General features: G+C 45.5%; 1 protein-coding gene across 2 annotated transcripts in view; it reads right to left on the reverse strand.

The window, feature by feature from the left end:
- The window catches only part of srgap2 (SLIT-ROBO Rho GTPase activating protein 2), a 195,077-nt gene that overhangs the window by 58,878 nt on the left and 109,075 nt on the right, over positions 1 to 27,124 (reverse strand). For both annotated transcript variants that reach the window (XM_068007742.1, XM_068007743.1), the window contains exons 3-4: positions 24,428 to 24,590; positions 9,456 to 9,518 (exon numbers count right to left, since the gene is read on the reverse strand). In XM_068007742.1, coding sequence (XP_067863843.1) covers positions 9,456 to 9,518; positions 24,428 to 24,590 — 226 coding nt within the window. The remainder of the gene's footprint in view (positions 1 to 9,455; positions 9,519 to 24,427; positions 24,591 to 27,124) is intronic.

A 27,124-nucleotide genomic window follows, 5' to 3' on the forward strand; every position in this document is an offset into this window, starting at 1 on the left:
TCACATAAGGAGATATTAGGACAACTGACCAAATTTGGTCAAAGAGGTAGGTTTTAAGGAGGAGAGAGAGGCGGAGAGGTTTAGGGAGGGAATTCCAGAGCTTAGGGCCAAGGCAGCTGCTCACTGCCCACTATTGAGCTCACTATCATATCTGTGCCTGTCCCTTTTTTTTTATTCGTTCACGGGATGTGGGCGTCGCTGGCAAGGCCGGCATTTATTGCCCATCCCTAATTGCCCTGACCCCATGGCAGGTGGTAGATGAGGAGTGGCTGAATTAACTACTTTAAATAAACAGCTTGAGGAGTCAAACATTGAAACAAACTCAGAACAGAGTTCCAATGAAGGATCGCACCCAAAGTTAACCAATCTTTTCCTCTCTAAAATGCTGACCAAGCTGATGTATATTTCAAACATTTTCTGATTTTTAAAATGTCAGATCGAGATGGGGAATGACTGTTGGTGATAATAACAGATCCAAATTCAACTCATTTGTGTGACATTCCCATCTATTTACTATTTAAACAGAACACAACCCGTAAACTGCCTCCAGTCCCGTCCTCCAACTGATCTGATTGGTAGATATTGATGACCAACCCCAATGAAATGCCATCCAATTGACACATCAGTCCGATCGCTGACAGTTTAGAATCTACACTAATAGTCAGGACGGTTCTGTTTTAGTACGCAGGATTTTATTTTCTTTCTAACAGTGATCTGAACCTCTGGTCTGAACAGTACTTTCCTCTCTAATCAAGCACAGAATCTCAGAGTGCTGCTTTTCATCTAGTTACTGGTTTCTACAAAGGTTTCTGTGGGCACAAAAATGGCAGAACCACAGTCTGGGAGGGAGATAAACAACTGAATGCTTCTGCCCAGAGATACCAGTATCCTTAAAAAATACCTGTTGCCTTTAAACATTCCAATAACCGTGGTGTGGGCCACAGCTTCCGGGGCAGGGTAATAAAGGGAGAAATAAGGACAAACCAAAGCACAGGATGAGAAAAACAAGATGTTTTCATCTGCGCCAATGCAACTTGATGTGGTCAATGGAACCCTATTCCTTTTGTTAAAAGAAGGTGGCAGGAATTTTCCAGTTGTTTTTGTTCCCAAGAGTCAACCATAAAAAACAATTAAAACAACACAATGAAACTTTTAAAACAGAAAAATGACCTCAGTAGTTATTTGGTTCCCTTTTTAAAGCAGCCTGTGCTAGACCACGGCCCAGGAGCCAGTCTAGTCACTGGTTTACAGAATCAGACAGTTCTACCCTGAAATTTGGCTGTGAGAAAAGCTGACTTTTTGCAGACCCACTACAATAGAGACAGATGTGGGACAGCAAATAGAAGCCCAGTGCCAAATGTTCATGCAGAATCCAGCAAGGCTTTATACCCTCAGAAGCCCTTGCTGTTGTGTGGTGTCTGTCTTTCAAAGAGAGGCAGAAGGAATGTGTTTGAAGTTTTTAGGGAAAGGCTGTAATGACAAAAGTATACTTACTCATTACTTGGCATAATCCTAATAGCCTGAGTGAAACTGGGATCTCACCAGGTACAGCTCATCATCCTAACATTCAATGGACTTCTGGCCCTTCAGCCCTTCTCCTCCCACAGCCCATGTACACTCTCCCCTATTGTGGACTCTACCCCCCATTTAATCTCCTCCCACAGCCCATTTACACTCTCCCCTATCATGGACTAGACCCACCCATTAATCTCCTGATCGAAAGTTTTGTACAAAGGCTCCCTGGTCCCTAGAGGTAATCAAGCAAAACTTCAGAATATTCATCCATCCTCACATCGCCATTCTTCATTGACCAACCTGTATTCTGTGCTATCAACACCCCAAGCTAACAGTTTATAAAAAAGATATTCAGAGAACTCTAAAACACGACAGGGCACAGCTACCCAGGAGGTACCAACCCAGAAGGGGGAAGATGATTTAGAATTTGGCTTTGTTCTGGTGGTGCTCTACTGAGGCCTAGGAGGTCTGAAGAACTTAAAGGTCATCATGGAAAGAATGTTCAGCAAAAATTTTGTTTGGGAGCCAGGAGAGGCAAGTATCATTCTCTGCAGAATGATCCAACATCCAGGACAATAATCGGCCTTCCTAGAACACTCCTCACAGGCACAAAAATGTCTCAGAACAATTTACAATAAGGAGAAAAGAGACATGGTGGACATCAAGCATGAGGATAGGGGAGGGGAATGGAGAGGAGGGGATGGGGAAAGGGAAGGGCGATGGAGAAAGGGGAGGGTGATGGAGAAAGGGGAGAGGAATGAAGAGGAGGGGATGGGGAAGGGATGGGGATGGAGAGGGGGGAATGGGGATGGAGGGGCGCAATGGAGATGGAGAGGGTAAGATGTGAAAAGGGGAAAGGAATGAAGAGGCTGGGATGGAGAACTGAGGTCTTTGAGGGGGGTTTTGAAAGCAGGGAGGGGGCAGCAAGGGTGGAGGGAACTGGGTAAAGGATTCCAGAGGGCGGCCGTGCAGTGACTGAACGAGCAACTGGCAATGGTGAAGTGTGGTGACAGGGGCGCCCAATTCATAGAATCATAGAAATTTACAGCACAGAAGGAGGCCATTCGGCCCATTGTGTCTGTGCCGGTCGAAAAAAAGCCATCCAGCCTAATCCCACTTTCCAGCTTTTGGTCCGTGGCCCTGTAGGTTACGGCACTTCGAGTGCACATCCAGGTGCTTCTTAAATGAGTTGAGGGTTTCTGCCTCTACCACCCTTTCAGGCAGTGAGTTCCAGACCCCCACCACCCTCAGGGTGAAAACATTTCTCCTCAGCTCCCCTCTAATCCTTCTACCAATTACTTTAAATCTATGCCCCCAGGTTTTTTGACCTCTCTACTAAGGGAAATAGGTCCTTCCTATCCACTCTATCTAGGCCCACATAATTTTATACACCTCAATTAAATCTCCCCTCAGCCTCCTCTGTTCCAAAGAAAACAACCCCAGCCTATCCAATCTTTCCTCATAGCTAAAATTCTCCAGTCCTGGCAACATCCTCATAAATCTCCTCTGCACCCTCTCTAGTGCAATCACCTCTTAATAGAGAATAACGTATCCAGTATACCTTCTTAACCACCTTACTTATCTGTCCCACTACCTTCAGGAATCTGTGGACATGCACTCCAAGGTCCCTCTGTTCCTCTACACCTCTCAGTATCCTCTCATTTATTGTGTATTCCCTTGCCTTGTTTGCCCTCCCCAAATGCATTACCTCACATATCTCCACCTTTCTGCCCACCTGACTAGTCCATTGATATCTTCCTGCAGTCTATAGCTTTCTTCCTCACTTTCAACCACACAGCCAATTTTTGTATCCTGCAGAACCCCACTGGAAACAGCATTCCAGTCACAAAAACACCCGTCGACCATTGCCTTTTGCTACCTCCCACTAAGCCAATTTTGGATCCAAATTGCCACTTTCCCTTGGATCCCATGGGCTTTTACTTTCCTGACCAGTCTGTGATGTGGGACCTTGTTAAAAGTCTTGCTAAAATCCATGTGGACTACATCAAACACGCTATCCTCTTCGACTCTCCTTGTTATCTCCTCAAAAAATTCAACCAAGTTAGTCAGACATGACCTTCCCTTAACAAATCCATGTTGACTGTCCTTGATTAATCCATGTCTTTCTAAATGCTGATTAATTTTGTCCCTCAGAATTGTATCCAATAATTTGCCCACCACCGAGGTTAGACTGACTGGCCTGTAATTACTCGGTCTATCCCTTTCTCCCTTTTTAAACAACGATACAATGTTAGCAGTTCTCCAATTCTCCAGCACCACGCCTGTAGCCAGAGAGGATTGGAAAATGATGGTCAGAGCCTCCGCTATTTCCTCCATTGCTTCTTTTAATAGCCTGGGATAAATTTCATCTGGCCATGGTGATTTATCTACTTTCAAAGATGCTAATCCCCTCAATACTTCCCCTCTCACTATGTTTATCCCATCCAGTATTTCACGCTCCTCCTACTTAATTACAATGTCTGCATCGTCCCCCTCTTTTGTGAAGGCAGATGCAAAGTATTTATTAAGAACCATACCCACATCTTCCGCCTCCACACATAGAAACCAAAAAGGTAATCTAATAGGCCCTACTCTTTCCTTAGTTATCCTCTTGCTCTTAACGTATTTATAAAACATCCTTGATTTTACTTGCCAGCATTTTTTCATGCCCTCTCTTTGCTTTCCTAATTTCCTTTTTAATTTCACCCCTGCACTTTCTATACTCCTCTAGGCTTTCTGCAGTATTTGGGCTCTCGGTACCTGACATAACCTTCCCTTTTTTGCCTTATCCTATCCTGCATGCTCCTTGATATCCAGAGGGCTCTAGATTTGGGAGTCCCACCCTTTTTCTTTGTGGGAACATATTTTCTATGAACCCTCACTATCTCCCCCTTGAATGCCCCCACTGCTCTGACACAGATGTACCTTCAAGAAGCTGTTTCCAGTTCATTTGCAAAATCACCTCTCAGCTTAGTAAAATTGGCCTTTCCCCAGTTGAGAACTTTTACTCCTGTTCCATCTTTGTCCTTTTCCATAACTATGCTAAAACTAACTGAATTATGATCACTACCAGAACTGCCGCCTCTCTTGTTGGGCTTGCTATGTACTGGCTAAAAAAGTTCTCCTAGGAACATAGGAACTTAGGAACAGGAGTAGGCCATTCAGCCCCTCGTGCCTACTCCGCCATTTGATAAGATCATGGCTGATCTGTGATCTAATTCCATATACCCACCTTTGGCCCATATCCCTTAATATCTTTGATTGCCAAAAAGCTATCTATCTCAGATTTAAATTTAGCAATTGAGCTAGTATCAATTGCTGAATGCATTTTAAGAATTCTGGGCCTTCTATACCTTTTACACTAATTCTATCCAAATTAATATTAGGGTAGTTGAAATCCCCTACTATTACTGCCCTATTGTTTTTGTACTTCTCAGAAATTTGCCTACATATTTGATCTTCTATTTCCCTCTGACTGTTTGGGGGTCTATAGTACACTCCCAGCAGTGTGATTGCCCCTTTTTGTTCTTCAGTTCCACTCATATGGCCTCATTTGATGATCCTTCTAACATATCATCCCTCCTCACAGCTATAATTGTTTCTTTAACCAGTATTGCCACCCCCCCCTCCTTTTTTATCCCCCTCTCTATCTCGTCTGAAAACCCTGTAACCAAGAACGTCGAGCTGCCATTCCTGTCCCTCTTTAAGCCATGTTTCTGTAATAGCTATGATATCATACTTCCACGTGTCTATCTGTGCCCTCAGCTCATCTGCCTTATTCACTAGATTTCTTGCATTGAGGTATATACCATTAAGCACTGCCAAACTCTTTTGTCGTCTATTTTCTAGCCTTTATTTCCTCTGCCTTTCAAACTCGCTTATTCATTTTCTGCCTTCCATTTCCAGCTCTGCTTCTCTCCCTTCTGAATCTACGCCCAGGTTCCCATCCCAATGCCAAGCTAGTTTAAACCCTCCCCAACAGCACTAGTAAACCTCCCCACGAGGATATTGATTCCGACCCTATTGGGGTGCTACCCATCCGACTTGTACAGGTCCCACCTCCCCCAGAGCTAGTCACAATGTCTCAGGAATCTAAAGCCCTCCCTCCTGCACCATCTCTTCAGCCACGCATTCATCTGCACTGTCCTCCTATTTCCGCACTCACTAGGGTGTGGCACCAGGAGTAATCCGGAGATTACCACCTTTGAGGTCCTGCTGATCATAGAATCATAGAAAGGTTACAGCACGGAAGGAGGCCATTCGGTCCATCGAGTCCATCTATGCAAGAGCAATCCAGCTAGTCCCACTCCCCCGCAATTAATCTCTTTCCTAGCTCCCTAAAATCTGCCTGCAAGACCTCATCCTTCTTTCTATCTATGTCATTGAAACCGATATGGACCACGATCTCTGGCTGTTCACTCTCCCCCCTCAATGTTCTGCAGCCGCTCAGTGACATACTTGACCCTGGCATCAGGGAGGCAACATACCACAAATGGGACTGTTTTTATTAGAACAGAGGAGATTAAGGGGTGATCTAATAGATGTATTTAAAATTATGAAGGAATGGGACAGTGTAGATATTCACAGACTGTTTCCAGTGATTAAGCGGTCCAGAACAAAGGGGCATGGATATAAGATTAAATCCAAGAGATTTAGGACAGAGAGCAGAAGAAACTTTTGAGACTGTGGAATGCACAGCCGGTGTTAGTGATTGAAGCAGAGACCATGTCAACATTTAAGAGTAAGTTAGATAGGTGATTGAAGGAAAGGAGAATAAAGGAAGAAGGGAACAGGGTGGGCATATGGAGTTAAGACTACTTCTCCCGTGGAGGATAAACACCAACATGGACTGGTTGGGCCGAATGGCCTGTTTCCGTGTTGTAATTCGATGTAATAGTGCCCTTCCCCCAGTGGTGTACCTGAGCGGTTTGCATTACCCACGACCTATCACACGTGGAGTTATCACACCAGCATTACTCATATGCATTGTGGATCTTTACAGTTGGATCCACCCATTATCTGCCTTCATAACAAGTCTGGAGTCATCTTTCCACAGCAGACATTAATTACATGGTCGTGTGAAACAACCTCAAAGTCATCGCCTCAAGGGTGATGTGGTCTCCTGTGTTTCTCATCCCCCGCCCACCTCTCAGCTGCTGCCAAACAGCTCATTAAAGAGTTAAGGCTCGCCATTACAGCTTTCTCCTTAAAACTTCAAACACATTCCTTCTGCCTCTCTTTGAACGACTTAAGACACCGCACAACAGCAATGGCTTCTGAAGATATAAAGTCTTGATGGATTTTGTGAAAACATCTGGCACTGGCTCCTGTTGGCTACTCAACATCTGCCTCTATTGTAGTAACATGCAAGAACTAAGCATTCTTGAGGTGGGTGAAACACCAAGATTTCCCCTTCCGCCCCTACTGCACACACCACTACCTGATTATGGGAGGATTAGAAACTGGTTACCAGGCCTTGGCCTATACTGCTCCTAAACCAAATGCAAGAAGCTTGGGTTCTCTAAATGTCTGTTCCTCTTCTCCTTTCTTGTTCAGAAGTGCTGTGCCTCAGCTCTGTTGGAATGAGAATTTGCCACAGTGGGGAGGGGAGAAGCTTCCTAGCCTGGTAACGTGAAGCTCCTTCCAGATCCCTTAAGGGAGATGAGACATAGGAACATAAGAACATAAGAAATAGGAGCAGGAGTAGGCCAATCAGCCCCTCGAGCCTGCTCCGCCATTCAATAAGATCATGGCTGATCTGATCCTAACCTCAAATCTAAAGAACACAAGAAGTAGGAGCAGGACCCGGCCACTCAGCCCCTGGGCCTGCTCCGCCCCCCCACAGGGCCTTGACCGATCCGAACTCAGCTTCATGTCCAATTTCCTGCCCGCTCCCCGTAACCCCTAATTCCCTTTACTTCTAGGAAACTGTCTATTTTTGTTTTAAATTTATTTAATGATGTAGCTTCCACAGCTTCCTGGGGCAGCAAATTCCACAGACCTACTACCCTCTGAGTGAAGAAGTTTCTCCTCATCTCAGTTTTGAAAGAGCAGCCCCTTATTCTAAGATTATGCCCCCTAGTTCTAGTTTCACCCATCCTTGGGAACATCTTTACCGCATCCACCCGATCAAGCCCCTTTACAATCTTATGTTTCAATAAGATTGCCTCTCATTCTTCTGAACTCCAGTGAGTAGAGTCCCAATCTACTCAACCTCTCCTCATATGTCCACCCCCTCATCCCCGGGATTAACCGAGTGAACCTTCTTTGTACTGCCTTGAGAGCAAGTATGTCTTTTCTTAAGTATGGACACCAAAACTGTATGCAGTATTCCAGGTGCAGTCTCACCAATACCTTATATAACTGCAGCAATACCTCCCTGCTTTTATATTCTATCCCCCGAGCAATAAAAGCCAACATTCCGTTGGCCTTCTTGATCACCTGCTGCACCTGCATACTAACTTTTTGATTTTCTTGCACTAGGACCCCCAGATCCCTTTGTACTGCAGTACTTTCCAGTTTCTCGCTATTAAGATAATAACTTGCTCTCTGATTTTTCCTGCCAAAGTGCATAACCTCACATTTCCCAATATTGTATTGCATCTGCCAAATCTCCGCCCACTCACCCAGCCTGTCTATATTCCCTTGTAGGTTGTTTATGTCCTCCTCACTCTCTACTTTCCCTCCCATCTTTGTATCATCTGCAAACTTTGATATGTTACACTCGGTCCCCTCCTCCAAATCGTTAATATAGATTGTAAAGAGTTGGGAACCCAGCACCGACCCCTGCGGAACACCACTGGCTACTGGTTGCCAGTCCGAGAATGAACCATTTATCCCAACTCTCTGCTTCCTGTTAGATAACCAATCCTCCACCCATGCCAGAATATTACCCCCAATCCAGTGATTCTTTATCTTGAGCAATAATCTTTTATGTGGCACCTTGTCGAATGCCTTCTGGAAGTCTAAATACACTACATCCACTGGTTCCCCTTTATCCACCCTGTACGTTACGTCCTCAAAGAACTCAAGCAAATTTGTCAGACATGACTTCCCCTTCATAAAGCCATGCTGACTTTGTCCTATTAAATTATGTTAAATGAGACACTTACAAACATGAGAGAAATTTATAGCTCTCTATCCCGTTGCTCTTGAAATATCAAATCAGTTCCATTTATTTGAAATGTTTATTCCCGAACCAGACTTTTGCTAATGCCACGTTAGTTAATACTTTGTGTAAATGGGATTGAAGATTACTGCTGTGCACTGCATAGGCATCAGGCAATGATAGTGAACAGTCCCCGGCCAGCAAGAAATGGCCATCTTGGTTACTTTACTTTCCCGTCGGTCTCACTACATTGCTCTGTGTCTAAGGTGCATTTACACTGCAAGTATAGCCATCTCCACTTCACATTCATTCCAAACTTGCAGTGTAAATCTGGAGTCAGTGAAGCAAAGTGAGGCTCCCTGATGGGGGTACTCTCACAGCACTTCGGTTTGTCACCACACGGAACGTCAAATCTCAGGGGATCCACTGAATTATTCCTGGCACTTTAAAACCTACCTGACAATTTAAACGTTTGGTAGAGGGCAGGGATGTTCCCCTCCCTGCTCTCTGAACATTTAAATATCTATCTGTTGAGATGCCAAAAGGGATATGGAACCAAGGCGGGTAGATGGAGTTAAGATAAAGATCAACCATAATCTAATTGAATGGCGAAACAGGCTCGAGGGGCTGAATGGCCTCCTCCTGTTCCTATGTTACTATAGTGCCCTTACCACCTCCACACTGAGATCAGCTAACTCAGCACAATGGGGACTGAACTTGGGAGCTTTATTATGACATTGGGTGACACATTTACCCATCGAGTCATTATGAGAATGGAAGCAGTGAGGTTTTTGTGTTATCGAATAGGTGCGGAGAGAAAGCTCACACTTACCGTGTACAACTCGTTCAGAACTTTCATCAGATCTTCATGTAGCTGCCCGCCAACCTCCTTACTCTGTAATCAGGGAGAAAGCTGGGTTAAAACAAAGGTATAAGTTGGTCTTTCTTTCTGTGGTAGCGGGCATCATCCACTGTCACCATCGAGCACTCCCAAGTGGAGTAGATAGTTCCCGTACGAAGCCAAAACTGGCACTGATGAATTGGGCCAAATGGCCCCCTACTGTGCTGAAATTTCCATTAATGCGGTCTGACACTGGTTTGATGACGCCACCAATGTTATTACACAAAAAGTAACTCGACCTGTTGAGTGTTTAAGTTTCCACCTACTGTAAAGTTCAATAAATCACAAACTGATTTCTGGGGGACTGCTCCTGAATCTCAAAGATCTGGTTTGAATTCAGCTCAGGTGGATGAGACTCTGCTGGTTGTAGACTCTCATAAGAGAAACGTTTGGGAAGTCCCAACCTCTCTCCAGTGGGTCATTCACATAGAACAAGGCTGCCTGTAATTTGCCACAAATTGGCAATCTCTGAGTTATAGGCTACATTGACACTGCACTGTCACTTCACACCAATGTGAAGACGTTACAGTGTAAATCCGAAATTGAGCCAACCTGGAGGGAATCCCCAAAGTGCAGTGACTCTGGATTTACAAACTAAAACAAAAGCAAAATACTGCAGATACTGGAAATTTGAAATAAAAAGCAGAAAATGCTGGAAACACTCAGCAGGTCAGGCAGCATCTGTGGAGAGAAAAACACATTTGGTTGTCAATTGTATTTCTCAATTGGATTTACACAATTGTAGTGTAAATGCAGGGACTGTGAGATCCTAATTTCATTCTTGTGAGTGAGAGACAGATAGTGAAACACACAGTACAGAGAGAGAGAGAGACAGAGAGAGAGAGAGAGAGAGAGAGAGAGAGTGAACAAACAGAGACAAAGAGGGAGCGTGAGATAGAGAATATGAAACAAACAGATTCAAAAACATATCTAAACTTGGATGCTTTAGTAGAATTAAAGCCAAACTAATCTCTCCAAAATGTTGTGATGTTACTTAATAGTAAAACAGAAACTTGGCACGGAGCCTGGTTTCCTTATGTCGTTGTCACAAATTGTGGTTTGGAGTTTAAAACAACTATGAAAACTCCACTGAGTTCTGACGAAAGGTCATCGACCTGAAACGTTAACTCTGTTTCTTCCTCCACAGATGCTGCCTCACTTGCTGAGTATTTCCAGCATTTTCTGTTTTTATTTATGAAAACTCCACCCATCCTTTACACGGACTTTCCCAGGGACAGTAAATTGTGCATTAAACCAGTGTACTGAGAGAGGAGGCTTTCAGGATCTGAGATGATGAATTGGACACTGGGACAATACCTTCAGCATTCCCTAGCTGCGCCCTTCGAGTTACATTGAGTCGACAGCACAGAAACAGGTCATTCGGCACAATGGGTCCATGCTGGCATTTGTGCTCCACACGAGCCTCTTCCCACTCCTCTTCACCTAACCCTATCAGCATATCCTTCTATTCCTTTCTCCCTCATGTGCCTATCTAGCTTCCCCTTAAATCTATCTATGCTATTTGTCTCAACTACTCCATGTGGTAGCGAGTTCCACATTCTTACCACTCTTTGGATAAAGAAGTTTCTCCTGAATTCCCTATTGGATTTATTAGTGACTATTTTATATTTATGATTATATTTGGTCTCCCCCACAAGTGGAAACATTTTCTCTATGTCTACCCTGTCAAACCCTTTCATTATCTTAAAGATGTCCATCAGGTCACCCCTCAGCATTCTCTTTTCAAGAGAAAAGAGCCCCAGCTTGTTCAATCTTTCCTGATAGGTATAACCTCTCATGCTGGCGGGCAGAATCTTACTATCTCAGCCTTCCAGTACCAGGTGAAGTACAGGACAAGCAAATGCAGAGTACAGATCCTTCAACTCTGCCTAGGGTTGCCAACTCTAGTAGGATGTATTCCTGGATGTACCTCCCGCCTCCAACCGCCCCTCCCCCACACTCCCGCCAATGGTCACCCGACATGTCCATCGTCACAACACACCGTGTTCCCACGGCCAATTGGGAAATGAACAGACACTTCATTACCCGATTGGATGATTCTTGACTCTCAGTCATACAGCCATTTGTCCCCATCTCCAATATTTTTACAACTAATAGCAAAGGTGTTCAAAGAAAATGGAAAAAAACCCTTTATTTAATGCCCTGATGCTTTTTCTCCCATGTTGCTCGCAGCAATGACCTGGAGATTATTCTTCAATTCCTGGAGACTCTAGGTCAAGGGCTGTCAACCCCTAACTCTGCCCCAGAGCCAGCATCACAGCCATATCCTCCCCTGCACTGATGTGATCTTTCTGTTCTCCACACGACAGCTTCTTTGTGGCTTCTCTCAGTGAGATTGCCGAATGATGGGCAGTTTTGTGTTGTTAATGGATGATCCCCAGGAACTAGGCTGAAACTGCCCCAAACTCATTGCAGATAGGAACCCTTCCAGCCAATTGATGGAGGAGAATTTCACCCCATTAATCTGGACAGGATTCAAAGCAAGGTCCCAGAGGTGACAGGACAGTGTGCCAACCCATGGCATAACCCAGTCTGCAACAAACCACAGCTCACTCATGCAGGCCTCAGTGTTTGATCTGCTCCCAACGTCAACAGGTTTTAAATAGAGAGAGTTTCCCGAGAAAACCAAGGACTACATTTCCAGGTCACAGCTGGGGGCAGAAGCTGGGAACATGGAAACGATAGTGTGCAGACACCGAAGGAGTCAGCAATTCCCTGTTCTCAACTTCCCCTTTTACAACTGGAAGACTGAGCTACTTCTTCTTTCTCATTTCAACGATTTGTGAATAACCAATGCATCCGTTTGCACAAAATTCGTCAAAACAAGGCAAATCGTTGCAGAAGGGAGTTGGGCACAGGGCAAGTGGCAGGTTAAAACACAGGCCTACAGGGCCCCAGCCAAATATGGCGCCCCCGGTAAAATTAAGCAGTCTCCATTAGGCGTAGTATGTTGTGATATGATTCGCTTTATTATTAATGCAGTGTGTAAACATTCGACAGGCCCCAGGCCTATTTCTTCATGTATTTCACGACATTTTTATAAGACCATAAGACCATAAGAGATAGGAGCAGGAGTAGGACATTCGGCCCCTCGAGCCTGCTCCGCCATTCAATGAGATCATGGCTGACCTGATTTTTACCTCAACTTCACATTCCTGCCTTATCCCCATATCCTTTGATTCCCTTGCTGATCAAAAATTTGTTGAACTCAGCCTTGAATGTATTCAATGACTCAGCCTCCATAGCTTTTTGGGGTAAAGAATTCCAAAGATTCACGACCCTCTGGGAGAAGAAATTCTTCCTCATTTCTGTCTAAAACGGGCGACCCCTTATTCTGAGACTATGTCCCCTAGTCTTGGATTCCCCCATGAGGGGTAACATCCTCTCGGCATCTACCCTATCGAGTCCCCTCAGAATTTTGGATGTTTCAATAAGATCTCCTCTCATTCTTCTAAACTCCAATGAGTATAGACCCAACCTGTTCAATCTTTTCTCATAAGACAACCCTTCCATACCCGGAATCAACCTAGTGAACCTTCTCCGAACTGCCTCCAATGCAAGTATGTCCTTCCTTAAATAAGGGCATCAGAACTGTACGCAGTATTCCAGGTGTGGTCTCACCAGCACCCTGTACAGTTGTAGTGTGACTTCCCTGCTTTTATACTCCATCTTTCTAGAAATAAAGGCCAATATTCCGTTTGCCTTCCGGATTACCTGCTGCACCTGTATGTTGACTTTTTGTGTTTCATGTACGAGGACACCCAGATCCCTTTGTACTGGAGCATTTCTCCATTCAAATAATATTTTGCTTTTTTATTTTTCCTCCCAAAGTGGATGACTTCACATTTTCCCACATTATATTCCATCTGCCAAATTTTTGCCCATTCGCTTAACCTGTCAATATCCCTTTGCAGGCACTTTGTGTCCTCATCGCAACTTGCTTTTCCACCTATCTTTGTATCATCAGCAAATTTGGCCACAAGACACTCTGTTCCTTCATCCATGTCATTGATATATATTGTAAATAGTTGAGGCCCCAGCACTGATCCCTGCGGCACCCCACTAGTTACAGATTGCCATTTTGAAAATGACCCTTTTATCCCGACTCTTTGTTTTCTGTTAGTTAGCCAATCCTCTATCCATGCCAGTATATTACCCCCAACACCATGAGCTCTTATCTTGTACAGTAATCTTTTATGTGGCACCTTATCGAATGGCTTTTGGAAATCCAAATATACTGTATCCATTGGTTCCCCTTTATCCATCCTGCCCGTTACTTCCTCAAAGAACTCTAATAAATTTGTCAGACATGATTTCCCCTTCATAAAACCATGTTGACTCTCCTTGATTGTATTATAAGTCTCCAAATGTCCTGCTACTACTTCCTTAAGAATGGATTCTAGCATTTTCCCCATGACAGATGTTAGGCTAACTGGTCGATAGTTACATGTTTTCTGTCTCACTCCCTTCTTGAATAGGAGTGTTACGTTTGCGGTTTTCCAATCCGCTGGGACCTTTCCAGAATCTAGTGAATTCTGGAAGATTACAACCAATGCATCCACTATCTCTGTAGCCACTTCCTTTAAGACCCTCGGATGCAAGTCATCAGGTCCAGGGGACTTGTCAGCCTTTAGACCCATTAGTTTATCTAAAAAAATTCTCATTGATAGTTACTGTTTTTAGTTCCTCACTCCCCTTTGCCCCTTGATTTTCTACTATTATTGGTATATTATTAGTGTCTTCTACTGTGAAGACAGATACAGAATATCTGTTCAATTCCTCTGCCATTTCCTTGTTTTCCATTATTATTTCCCCAGTCTCATCCTCTAAGGGACCAATGTTTACTTTAGCTACCCTCTTCCTTTTTACATACTTGCAGAAGTTTTTACTGTCAGTTATTATATTTCTTGCTAGTTTACTCTCATAATTTATTTTCTCCCTCTTCATTATTCTTTTAGTCATCCTTTGCTGGTTTTTAAAGTTTTCCCAATCTTCGGGCTTACCATCTTTGCCATGTTATATGCTTTTTCTTTTAACCTGATATCATCCTTGACTTCCTTAGTTCGCCATGGTTGGTTCACCCTTTTTGTGGAGTCTTTCCTCCTCACAGGGATATATTTTTGTTGCGAGTCATCAAATATTTTTTCAAATGTTTGCCACAGCTTATCCACCATCATACCATCTAATCTGTTTACCCAGTCCACTTTAGCCAATTTTTTTTTTATTCGTTCATGGGATGTGGGCGTCGCTGGCGAGGCTGGCATTTATTGCCCATCCCCAATTGCCCTTGAGAAGGTGGTGGTGAGCCGCATTCTTGAACACTGCAGTCAATGTGGTGAAGGTTCTCCCACAGTGCTATTAGGAAGGGAGTTCCAGGATTTTGACCCAGCAACGATGAAGGAACGGTGATATATTTCCAAGTCAGGATGGTGTGTGACTTGGAGGGGAACGTGCAGGTGGTGTTGTTCCCATGTACCTGCTGCTCTTGTCCTTCTAGGTGGTAGAGGTCGCGGGTTTGGGAGGTGCTGTCGAAGAAGCCTTGGCGAGTTGCTGCAGTGCATCCTGTGGATGGTACACACTGCGGCCACGGTGCGCCGGTGGTGAAGGGAGTGAATGTTTAGGGTGGTGGATGGGGTGTCAATCAAGCGGGCTGCTTTGTCCTGGATCGTGTCGAGCTTCTTGAGTGTTGTTGGAGCTGCACTCATCCAGGCAAGTGGAGAGTATTCCATCACACTCCTGACTTGTGCCTTGTAGATGGTGGAAAGGCTTTGGGGAGTCAGGAGCTGAGTCACTCACCACAGAATACCCAGCCTCTGACCTGCTCTTGGAGCCACAGTATTTATATGGTTGGTCCAGTTAAGTTTCTGGTCAATGGTGACCCCCGGGATTTTGATGGTAATGCCGTTGAATGTCAAGGGGAGGTGGTTAGACTCTCTCTTGTTGGAGATGGTCATTGCCTGGCACTTATCTGGCGCGAATGTTACTTGCCACTTATGAACCCAAGCCTGGATGTTGTCCAGGTCTTGCTGCATGCGGGCTCGGACTGCTTCATTATCTGAAGGGTTGCGAATGGAACTGAACACTGTGCAATCATCAGCGAACATCCCCATTTCTGACCTTATGATGGAGGGAAGGTCATTGATGAAGCAGCTGAAGATGGTTGGGCCTAGGACACTGCCTTGAGGAACTCCTGCAGCAATGTCCTGGGGCTGAGATGATTGGCCTCCAACAACCACTGCCATTTTCCTTTGTGCTAGGTATGACTCCAGCCACTGGAGAGATTTCCCCCTGATACCCATTGACCTCAATTTAACTAGGGCTCCTTGGTGCCACACTCGGTCAAATGCTGCCTTGATGTCAAGGGCAGTCACTCTGACGACACCTCTGGAATTCAGCTCTTTTGTCCATGTTTGGACCAAGGCTGTAATGAGGTCTGGAGCCGAGTGGTCCTGGCGGAACCCAAACTGAGCATCGATGAGCAGGTTATTGGTGAGTAAGTGCCGCTTGATAGCACTGTCGACGACACCTTCCATCACTTTGCTGATGATTGAGAGTAGACTGATGGGGAGGTAATTGGCTGGATTGGATTTGTCCTGCTTTTTGTAGACAGGACATACCTGGGCAATTTTCCACATTGTCGGGTAGATGCCAATGTTGTAGCTGTACTGGAACGGTTTGGCTAGAGGCGTGGCTAGTTCTGGAGCACAAGTCTTCAGCACTACAGCCGGGATGCTGTCGGGGCCCATAGCCTTTGCTGTATCCAGTGCACTCAGCCGTTTCTTGATATCACGTGGAGTGAATCGAATTGGCTGAAGACTGGCTTCTGTGATGGTGGGGATATCAGGAGGAGGCTGAAATGGATCATCCACTCGGCACTTCTGGCTGAAGATGGTTGCAAACGCTTCAGCCTTGTCTTTTGCATTCACGTGCTGGACTCCGCCATCATTGAGGATGGGGATGTTTACAGAGCCTCCTCCTCCCGTTAGTTGCTTAATTGTCCACCACCATTCACGACTGGATGTGGCAGGACTGCAGAGCTTTGATCTGATCCGTTGGTTGTGGAATCGCTTAGCTGTGTCTATAGCATGTTACTTCCACTATTTAGCATGCATGTAGTCCTGTGTTGTAGCTTCACCAGGTTGGGATCTCATTTTTAGGTACGCCTGGTGCTGCTCCTGGCATGCTCTTCTACACTCCTCATTGAACCAAGGATGATCCCCTGGCTTGTTGGTAATGATAGAGTGAGGAAAATGCCGGGCCATGAGGTTACAGATTGTGCTGGAATACAATTCTGCTGCTGATGGCCCACAGCGCCTCATGGATGCCCAGTTTTGAGCTGCTAGATCTGTTCTGAATCTATCCCATTTAGCACGGTGGTAGTGCCACACAACACATTGGATGGTGTCCTCAGTGTGAAGACGGGACTTCATCTCCACAAGGACTGTGCGGTGGTCACTCCTACCAATACTGTCTTGGACAGATGCATCTGCGACAGGTAGATTGGTGAGGACGAGGTCAAGTAGGTTGTTCCCTCACCACCTGCCGCAGGCCCAATCTGGCAGCTCTGTCCTTCTGAACTCGGTAAGTAGTGGTACTACCGAGCCACTCTTGGTGATAGACATTGAAGTCCCCCATCCAGAGTACATTCTGTGCCCTTGCTACCCTTAGTGCTTCCTGCAAGTGGTGCTCAACATGGAGGAGGACTGATTCATCAGCTGAGGGAGGGCGGTAGGTGGTAATCAGTAGGAGGTTTCCTTGCCCATGTTTGACCTGATACCATGAGATTTCATGGGATCCGAAGTCAATGTTGAGGACTCCCAGGGCCACTCCCTCCTGATTGTATATCACTGTCCCGCCACCTCTGGCGGATCTGCCCTGCCGGTGGGACAGGATATACCCAGGGATGGTGATGCAAGAGTCTGGGACGTTGGCTGAAAGGTAAGATTCTGTGAGCATGGCTATGTCAGGCTGTTGCTTGACTAGTCTGTGGGACAGCTCTCCCAATTTTGGCACAAGTCCCCAGATGTTAGCGAGGAGGACTTTGCAGGGTCGACTGAGCTTGGTTTGCCTTTGTTGTGTCCGGTGCCTAGTGGTCCATCCAGTTTTATTCTTGTTATGACTTTTTGTAGCGAGATTGTACAACTGAGTGGCTTGCTGGGCCATTTCAGAGGGCGATTCAGAATCAACCACATTGTTGTGGGTCTGGAGTCACATATAGGCCAGACCGGGTAAGGACGGCAGGTATGCTTCCCTGAAGGGAGGGACATTAGTGAACCAGATGGGTTTTTACGACAATCCGGTAATTTTATGGCCACTATTACTGATACTAGTTTTTTTTTATTCCAGATTTTTATTTAATTAATTGAATTTAAATTTCTCAGCTGCCGTGGCAGGATTTGAACTCATGAGTCCGGATGATTAGTCCAGGCCTCATGGATTTCTAGTCCAGTTACATAACCACTATGCTACCATACCCAGATGAGCATAGACTGAAGTGCTCCACCAGAACCAGTATCCAGTAATGGAATTCAACATCCATATGGGCATTTCTGAGTGGAACAGGTTGTGGAAATGACCTGCTAAAGAACTGAGCACGTGCCCATCTTGTACCTGACCCTCTTTTCCAGCACATTACAGAAACAGGTTTATGGGTTGTTGAGAGATTAAAAAGAATGTTACTTGATACATCTTTGTTTGGCTCGGGGGTAGTCAGAAAGTTGTGGGTTCAAGTTCCACTTCAGGACTTGAGCATAAACTCTAGGCTGACACTCCAGTGTGGTATTGAGGGAGTGCTGCACTGTCGGAGGCACCACCTTTAGAATAGGACCTTAACTCCAGGCCCCAATTGAAAGTAATTAATTGAGATATTTCAACAATGTTATAAGGGTATCTGTTTTATAAATACAAGAATTGATTTTTTTCTCCTTTCGAGGTGAAGGGTTGTTTAGCAAATCAAAGCCTCAGGCATCAGTTTTAATGATTTGGAAATCTCAGGGTCACTGCCATACATGTGGGTAATATGGTCACTTGAGGTTTATTTCCTAGAATCTAACGCTTCCCAACTTGTAACCTCCATTGATTGAATACCTCTGTTTATAGTCTGGTGGGTGGCAGCTGTCGAGCTGTCTATGGAAGGGTGCACTGGGTTACAGTGTCACAGACCCTGGAGGACAGAAATTGTCAACTGATAAGAAGTGTACTCGCAAGGTCAAAGTTTTGTCAACAATACGATTTATTTGCTTTCTTGGTGAGACTGACTGCAAAATCGCTGACCTGGGGCTGGATGAACGGGGCAGTAACTTTTAGAGGCTGAATTAAATGCTTCAAGCAGATGTTTTCAACTGCCCGATAAACGGCCGGGTGAAGGGTGAAGATTATTGGAGATGCTGTCTTTAGGATAGGACCTATGGTGTGCTGCCAAATGTCTTCCAGCCTTTTTATTAAGTGCTTCTGAATTATGCTGAGCGGTTTTCCTGCAGGTGTGACTGGATTATTCCTCTCCTCCGCCCAGGGACTCTGAAGCTCATTATAGCACCCCTCCTGCCTCTGGGGATGATATCAGCATAGACCAGTCACCTTCCTCATGCTCAGTTCTTTAGCAGGTCATTTCCACAACCTGTTCCTCTCAGAAATGACCATATGGATGTTGGATACTGGTTCTGGTGGAGCACTTCAGTCTATGCTCACTACTATAACAGTGCAACACCACACAGATCTATCCTTCAGTCCAGAGAATCTCACTCTGCCAGTCTGAACCAGTTCCTGCGTTTACCATGAGGGGTTTCCCATGATTCTAAACCAAGACGAATGCTCCATTATTGTTGCCTCTAACCCACTATATGATCCGTCCCAGAGTGCTGGTATTTACGTCAGATAAGTAGGGATTCAAGGCTGTCGTGGGGACCGACAATTCCTAAAGGCAGTCTGAAAGATTAACACTTAAGAAGCCCTCAATGATTAACATTTTCTTTACAAGACCACTCTCTCAGCCATCCTTGCCTTGAGGAAAGACTGCTTGTGAGAAATGTCAATCGCTGATGGTGACTTAATTGTCAGGGTTTCATACTGCTTATAGGTGTAGCCATACCCCCTACTGGTCCACTGCTTTCCCGTCTAATGTCAAATATTTGGGCCCCAAAGTTCCTGGGGCATTTACACCCTTGGGGTGAGGGAGGAAAGATTATGGGCCAGATTCTGGCTAAACTGGTATTCTGCCCCATTTGGACCGAACCTTTAAATTCTGGTCGGGCGGAGTCTGTAGGTGTACCTTCTGCCCACCGGCAGATGACAAAGGGGATGGGGACACGGGGAGTTCTCGAACTTACCCAGGAGATTCCTCCCTTCATACGCTTGAAAGGCCTCAGCCAAACTCACACCTATTGAGATCTGGCACGAGTCCCTTGCAGGCTTTCTAAAGGCCTCAAACTTTTGCTGGAGTGAGGTGATCGATCCCGGAGGGGATTGTTTGCCTTCTCTAGTCGGACTTGCGCCAGTGGCAGCCAAGAAGAAAACATTTTCTTCGGCCTATTTGGGCCTCGGCAGGACTCCACTCCACCATACAAGGGCAGGTTGGTCCCAGCAATGCAAATAACCCCTTCCCTGGAAATGAGGACAGGGTCCCTGGCTTTAAGTTACACGGACGGAGCAGGGCCCCATGAATCTCCAGGCCTTGATGTTCTGGAACATTAATGGACTGGAACTTTGAAACTATGGGGTGGAGGGTGAAGGAAGTTCTTACGGTTCCACTTTAGAGTTAGATCCAACCTATTATCCATCTTGTTCCCAATTTTATTCATAGCACGGTCAACAATTCAGGCTCCTCAAACCACTTTCAGATAATTACAGTCCTGTTTTGCCAAGAGCTCAGCCTCACCAGTCCCCACCCGCCATCAGCAGATCCAAAAGTCATTTCCAATTGGGGCAGATTCCTGGAGCAGAACCATGTGTGCACCAAAAACCTTTAACGAGCAGCCACATGGCGACTCTGAGAGGAAGCTGGCGGCATAGTCAGTGACCACATATAAAGGTCGGCCGATAAAGAGCTGCTTCTCTGCTGCTTTCTGTGCAGCGGACGTTGACACTCCTTCAAATCATTTCCCTCTATCGTTTAGAATCATAGAATCATAGAAGTTACAACATGGAAACAGGCCCTTCGGCCCAACATGTCCATGTCGCCCAGTTTATACCACTAAGCTAGTCCCAATTGCCTGCACTTGGCCCATATCCCTCTATACCCATCTTACCCATGTAACTGTCCAAATGCTTTTTAAAAGACAAAATTGTACCCGCCTCTACTACTGCCTCTGGCAGCTCGTTCCAGACACTCACCACCCTTTGAGTGAAAAAATTGCCCCTCTGGACCCTTTTGTATCTCTCCCCTCTCACCTTAAATCTATGTCCCCTCGTTATAGACTCCCCTACCTTTGGGAAAAGATTTTGACTATCTACCTTATCTATGCCCCTCATTATTTTATAGACTTCTATAAGATCACCCCTTAACCTCCTACTCTCCAGGGCAAAAATTCCCAGTCTATCCAACCTCTCCCTATAAGTCAAACCATCAAGTCCCAGTAGCATCCTAGTAAATCTTTTCTGCACTCTTTCTAGTTTAATAATATCCTTTCTATAATAGGGTGACCAGAACTGTACACAGTATTCCAAGTGTGGCCTTACTAATGTCCTGTTTAGTTGTGGTCAAAAAGAAAACGATAATTCACAAATAAGAGATGTGGTCCCAACACCACAATGGCTCAGTGGGTGTGTGCACTTTGCAGTGCAGCACTGGGCCATGCAAGTAAGGGGCATCAGATTCAACTCATGGTCTGTGTTCAATCAGCTGATCTCACTGCCTGGTGGTGGTCGGATGGAGGGAGTTACATTTGGCTGTCAGGAGATGAGGAAAAAATATTAGCTCAAGTTCCCGTCCCTGATCGCTCTGCAGTGACCCTTCCTGGAAAGCACATGCCAGTTGAAGGACTTGATTTCCCATCTCCTCACTGTTTAGGGTCACACATGAATAATTGACTGGGTGGGGTACCAGAGAGATGCCAAAACCTATAGAACTCTAACCCAGAGGAGGGAGGGAGGGAAAAAATTGCAAAGTTCTCTCCATGTATTCTCTACATCTGTTAAACACATCTGGGAAACTCAGTCACATTTACTCCATCCTCTTCCATTTACTCTCGTGCAGGCGAGAGAGAGTGAGAGATACAAAAATAACACTTATGGGTAGCATAACTGAATCATTCCTCCAATAATCCAATCTAATCAGGAACTTAAATCCTGAAACAGATGGTGCACCAAAGGAGGGGGATGTAAAATGCACTATTGTCTGCAGGTCAAAGTGCAACAGAGACTCAATGCAGAGAAGATGAGACAACTTGGAAACATTTTATATATAAATCAGGAATTCTACAAAGTTGGAGTGATGGGGAAGGGTTTGGTTTATTGGGATTCTATATCCTTTAACCCTACCACCCATCTTCTCACCATATCCCTCAATCCCACTTTTTTTAAATTATTCGTTCCTAGGATGTGGGCATCACTGGCAAGGTCAGCATTTATTGCCCATCCCTAATTGCCCTTGAGAAGGTGGTTGTAAGCCATCTTCTTGAACAACTGAGTGGCTTGCTAGGCCATTTCAGAGGGTGATTAAGAATCAACCACATTGCTGTGGGTCTGGAGTCACATCTCGGCCAGACCGGGTAAGATCGGCAGGTTTCCTTCCCTAAAGGGGATTAGTGAACCAGATGGGTTTTTACAACAATCCGGTAGTTTCATGGCCACCATTACTGATACTAGCTTTTTTTTATTCCAGATTTTTTATTTTAATTAATTGAATTTAAATTCCCCAGCTGCCGTGGCAGGATTTGAACTCATGACTCTAGAATATTAGTTCAGGCCTCTGAATTACTAGTCCAGTAACATAACCACTATGCTACCGTACCCATTAGCCACCCTCTCATTATATCTCTCAAGCCCACCTTCTCTCCACATCCTTCAAACCCACCTTCTCTCCATATCCCTCAACCCCACCTACCCACCTCTCCATATCCCTCAACCCCACCTCTCCACATCCCTCAACCCCACCTACCCACCTCTCCATATCCCTCAACCCCACCTCTCCACATCCCTCAACCCCACCTACCCACCTCTCCATATTCCTCAACCCCACCGACCCACCATCTTACCACATCTCTCAATCCCTTCTCTCTCCAGAAACATATCTGATTATCTCTTGACCCCATTTATACTTTTTGCTTCAGTCTCCCTTCCCAGGTTACTTGTTTCTCAATTCTATCATTCTTTGGATGAAAAAGCCCCCCTTGACTTCTTTTCTTACTCTTAACTTCAAGTAGTCTGAAGGAAAATTGAACTATAAAAACCAGGAAGAAGTTCTCCTGGGAGTTGTCTCCAATGTTGCATCACTGTCACACAACTAACTTCAGCCTCGGGATCAAAGATTCCACGCCAACAGACTCAGGAGATTAGGACTCCACTAAGGAGGATTAGACAGGATAAGATGCCTGTCCAACTCATTAAACTCTGGTCAACTTAGTCAACTTAGGTTTATTTTCCTAAATTACATTAGTCACTTTATCTTAACCCTTTCAGAAGGGAAACCAGCTTTTCGATTTTGATGAATGTTTTGGAGCTACACTAACTTTTCTTTCACTGAAGTTTGCTGTTCATTTGTTGGATTTTTATTGTTGGACTAGGTTTCAGCTTTAATATTCTGAAATTAATGTGACATCTGGTACAAAGATGGCTTGAAGTTATTTTAACTCCAAATTCTTTTTATCTGCATTCCTTCCAGCTTCTATCTGGACTTCATCTTTGACCCGTTCTTTTGCCCTACGCCTCCCTCACCAGACTCAGTGCGGGGGTGGACCAAGATTATGCTTCTTGATCTCTTTCATTGCTGTGCTCGAGCCACCTGCCAGGAGGGAAAAGGCCCTGCAGATTTTCCTGCTTTCTCCTTTTTTGGTCAACCGTGAAAATGAGTTGGAACAATTTCCCATTTCAGGCAGCTACAGCTACAAGGTGCCGTTTGATACCTACTGTTCTGGGCTCTAAACATTCAGCAACTTTCCCACAAGCAGAACTTGCTTTACTGCAGCCAAAGACACAGTCAGGCTCATTTTTGAATTTAAATAAAGATGGTGTATTAACTCACTGGCTTAAACATCCACTCCACCCACCACCTACGCACTGTGGCTGCAGTGTGTACCATCTACAAGATGCACTGCAGCAAGTCGCCAAGGCTTCTTCGGCAGCTCCTCCCAAACCCGCAAGGGATCATGTTTACAAGCGGTTGGCAGAAAAAGACTGCGGCCTGGAAAGATTAATCAGTACCTCCCTGTGTCAGTCATTTATTAATGTGATCGCTAACACAGCTCCCACCGTATCGCGAGAGTGAGATACCAGGTATGTTAGTGAAACGTGCAGACCAGGAAGTTCCCATCAACTGTGCTGAGTTCGCTGTTCACGCCTGCCACATTGGCGGAGTGCTACAAATGGCCTCAATGGCCCAGGAGTTGTTGGGCAGTGGGATCGAGGAATAAATACACCTCCCACTTTCCAATGATTCCTGCTTAGCACTGGGTTTGACTGTAATAATCCTTATTGTTGATACTCACTGTCTGGACTTCTACATGAAGAATGACCACTTGGGCGAAGTACTGGGGGAAGGCCAACACTTGTGGAACCCTTGTCCAGCACGAGTCAGCATTCCCAGGAGGGGGGCAGGGAGCAGAGGCGGGGAGGGGGGGAAAGAGAGTGAAAGTGCCCTGGACTATCGAAACTGCTCCAAAACGAGGACGGGGGCTGAACAGGACCGTTTCCATTCTAAGAGATGTCAGCAACCAAAGGAAGTCCCTCACCTTCTTGAAGAGACGGACGGAGTCCTCGCTGACTTGAGTGAAGCGGGGAATGATGTTGTTCAGGTAGATGTCGCTCAGTGTGGTGTGGTCTTTGCTCTCCCTCCTGACCTGGTTCAGCAGCAAATACCAGCAGTTCACCGGAGACAGAATGTTCTGGTCCTTCCTGCAAAACAAAATGGGTCGGAGGAAATATTAAAGGAAAAGGACAAAGAAAGAACTTGCATTGATACAGAGCTTCACTGCACCTCTCAGAAATATCCCAAAGAGCTGCACAAGCACTGAACGACTCTGAAGTGTAATGACAGTTGTTACGTAGGCCAGCATGGCAGCCATTTTGCACACAGCAAGATCCCAGAAACAGGAATTAAGGTAAATGACTGGATAATCTGTTTTATTGAGTGATATTGGTTGAAGGAAGGATTTTGTCCAAAGTACCATAAGAATTCTATTCCTTGAATAGTGCCATGGGATCTTTAACACCCAACAGTGACCAACAGACAGAGGAAGAGTAGGAAGGCAGTGCAGGGGTCCCCTGCGGTCATCTCCCTCCAAAACAGGTATACCGTTTTGGATACTGTTGGGGGAGATGGCTCACCAGGGGAAGGTGGCAGTGGCCAGGTTCATGGCACCGTGGCTGGCTCTGCTGCACAGGAGGGCAGGAAAAAGAGTGGCCGAGCTATAGGGACTCGATTGTAAGGGGAATAGACAGGCGTTTCTGCAGACGCAACCGAGACTCCAGGATGGTATGTTGCCTCCCTGGTGCAAGGGTCAGGGATGTCTCGGAGCGGCCGCAGGACATTCTGGAGGGGGAGGGTGAACAGCCAGTTGTCGTGGTGCATATAGGCACCAACGATATAGGTAAAAAACGGGATGAGGTCCTACAAGCTGAATTTAGGGAGTTAGGAGTTAAACTAAAAAGTAGGACCTCAAAGGTAGTAATCTCAGGATTGCTACCAGTGCCACGGGCTAGTCAGAGTAGGAATGACAGGATAGCTAAGATGAATACGTGGCTTGAGAGATGGTGCAAGAGGGAGGGATTCAAATTCCTGGGCCATTGGAACCGGTTCTCGGGGAGGTGGGACCAGTACAAATTGGACGGTCTGCATCTGGGCAGGACTGGAACCAATGTCCTAGGGGGAGTGTTTGCTAGTGCTGTTGGGGAGGGTTTAAACTAATGTGGCAGGGGGATGGGAACCGATGCAGGAAGTCAGTGCGAAATAAAGTGGTGACAGAAACAAAAGGCAGTAAGGGAGAGTGTACAGAACATGACCGGACAGATGGTCTGAGAAAGCAGGGCAAAGACCAAGGGAAGTCTAGATTAAACTGCATTTATTTCAATGCAAGAAGTCTGATGGGCAAGGCAGATGAACTCAGGGCATGGATGGGTACATGGGACTGGGATGTTATAGCTATTACTGAAACATTGCTAAGGGAGGGGCAGGACTGGCAGCTCAATGTTCCAGGGTACAGATGCTATAGGAAAGATAGAGCAGGAGGTAAGAGAGGAGGGGGAGTTGCGTTCTTGGTTAGGGAGAACATCACGGCAGTAGTGAGAGGGGATATATCCGTGGGTTCGCCCACTGAGTCTATATGGGTAGAACTGAAAAATAAGAAGGGAGAGATCACTTTGATAGGATTGTACTACAGACCCCCAAATAGTCAACGGGAAATTGAGGAGCAAATATGTAAGGAGATTACAGACAGCTGCAAGAAAAATAGGGTGGTAATAGTAGGGGACTTTAACTTTCCCAACATTGACTGGGACAGCCATAGCATTAGGGGCTTGGATGGAGAGAAATTTGTTGAGTGTATTCAGGAGGAATTTCTCATTCAGTATGTGGATGGCCCGACTAGAGAGGGGGCAAAACTTGACCTCCTCTTGGGAAATAAGGAAGGGCAGGTGACAGAAGTGTTAGTGAGGGATCACTTTGGGACCAGTGATCATAATTCCATTAGTTTTAAGATAGCTATGGAGAATGATAGGTCTGGCCCAAAAGTTAAAATTCTAAATTGGGAAAAGGCCAATTTTGATGGTATTAGACAGGAACTTTCAGAAGTTGATTGGGAGAATCTGTTGGCAGGCAAAGGGACGTCTGGTAAGTGGGAGGCTTTCAAAAGTGTGTTAACCAGGGTTCAGGGTAAGCACATTCCTTATAAAGTGAAGGGCAAGGCTGGTAGAAGTAGGGAACCTTGGATGACTCGGGAGATTGAGGCCATAGTCAAAAAGAAGAAGGAGGCATATGACATGCATAGGCAGCTGGGATCAAGTGGATCCCTTGAAGAGTATAGAGATTGCCGGAGTAGAGTTAAGAGAGAAATCAGGAGGGCAAAAAGGGGACATGAGATTGCTTTGGCAGATAAGGCAAAGGAGAATCCAAAGAGCTTCTACAAATACATAAAGGGCAAAAGAGTAACTAGGGAGAGAGTAGGGCCTCTTAAGGATCAACAAGGTCATCTATGTGCAGAACCACAAGAGATGGGTGAGATCCGAAATGAATATTTCACATCGGTATTTAAGGTTGAGAAAGGCATGGATGTTAGGGAACTTGGGGAAATAAATAGTGATGTCTTGAGGAGTGTACATATTACAGAGAGGGAGGTGCTGGAAGTCTTAACACGCATCAAGGTAGATAAATCTCTGGCACCTGATGAAATGTATCCCAGGACGTTATGGGACGTTAGGGAGGAAATTGCGGG

This window comes from Heptranchias perlo, chromosome 27 (genome assembly GCF_035084215.1).
Source record: "Heptranchias perlo isolate sHepPer1 chromosome 27, sHepPer1.hap1, whole genome shotgun sequence".
Taxonomy (NCBI): Eukaryota; Metazoa; Chordata; class Chondrichthyes; order Hexanchiformes; family Hexanchidae; genus Heptranchias; species Heptranchias perlo.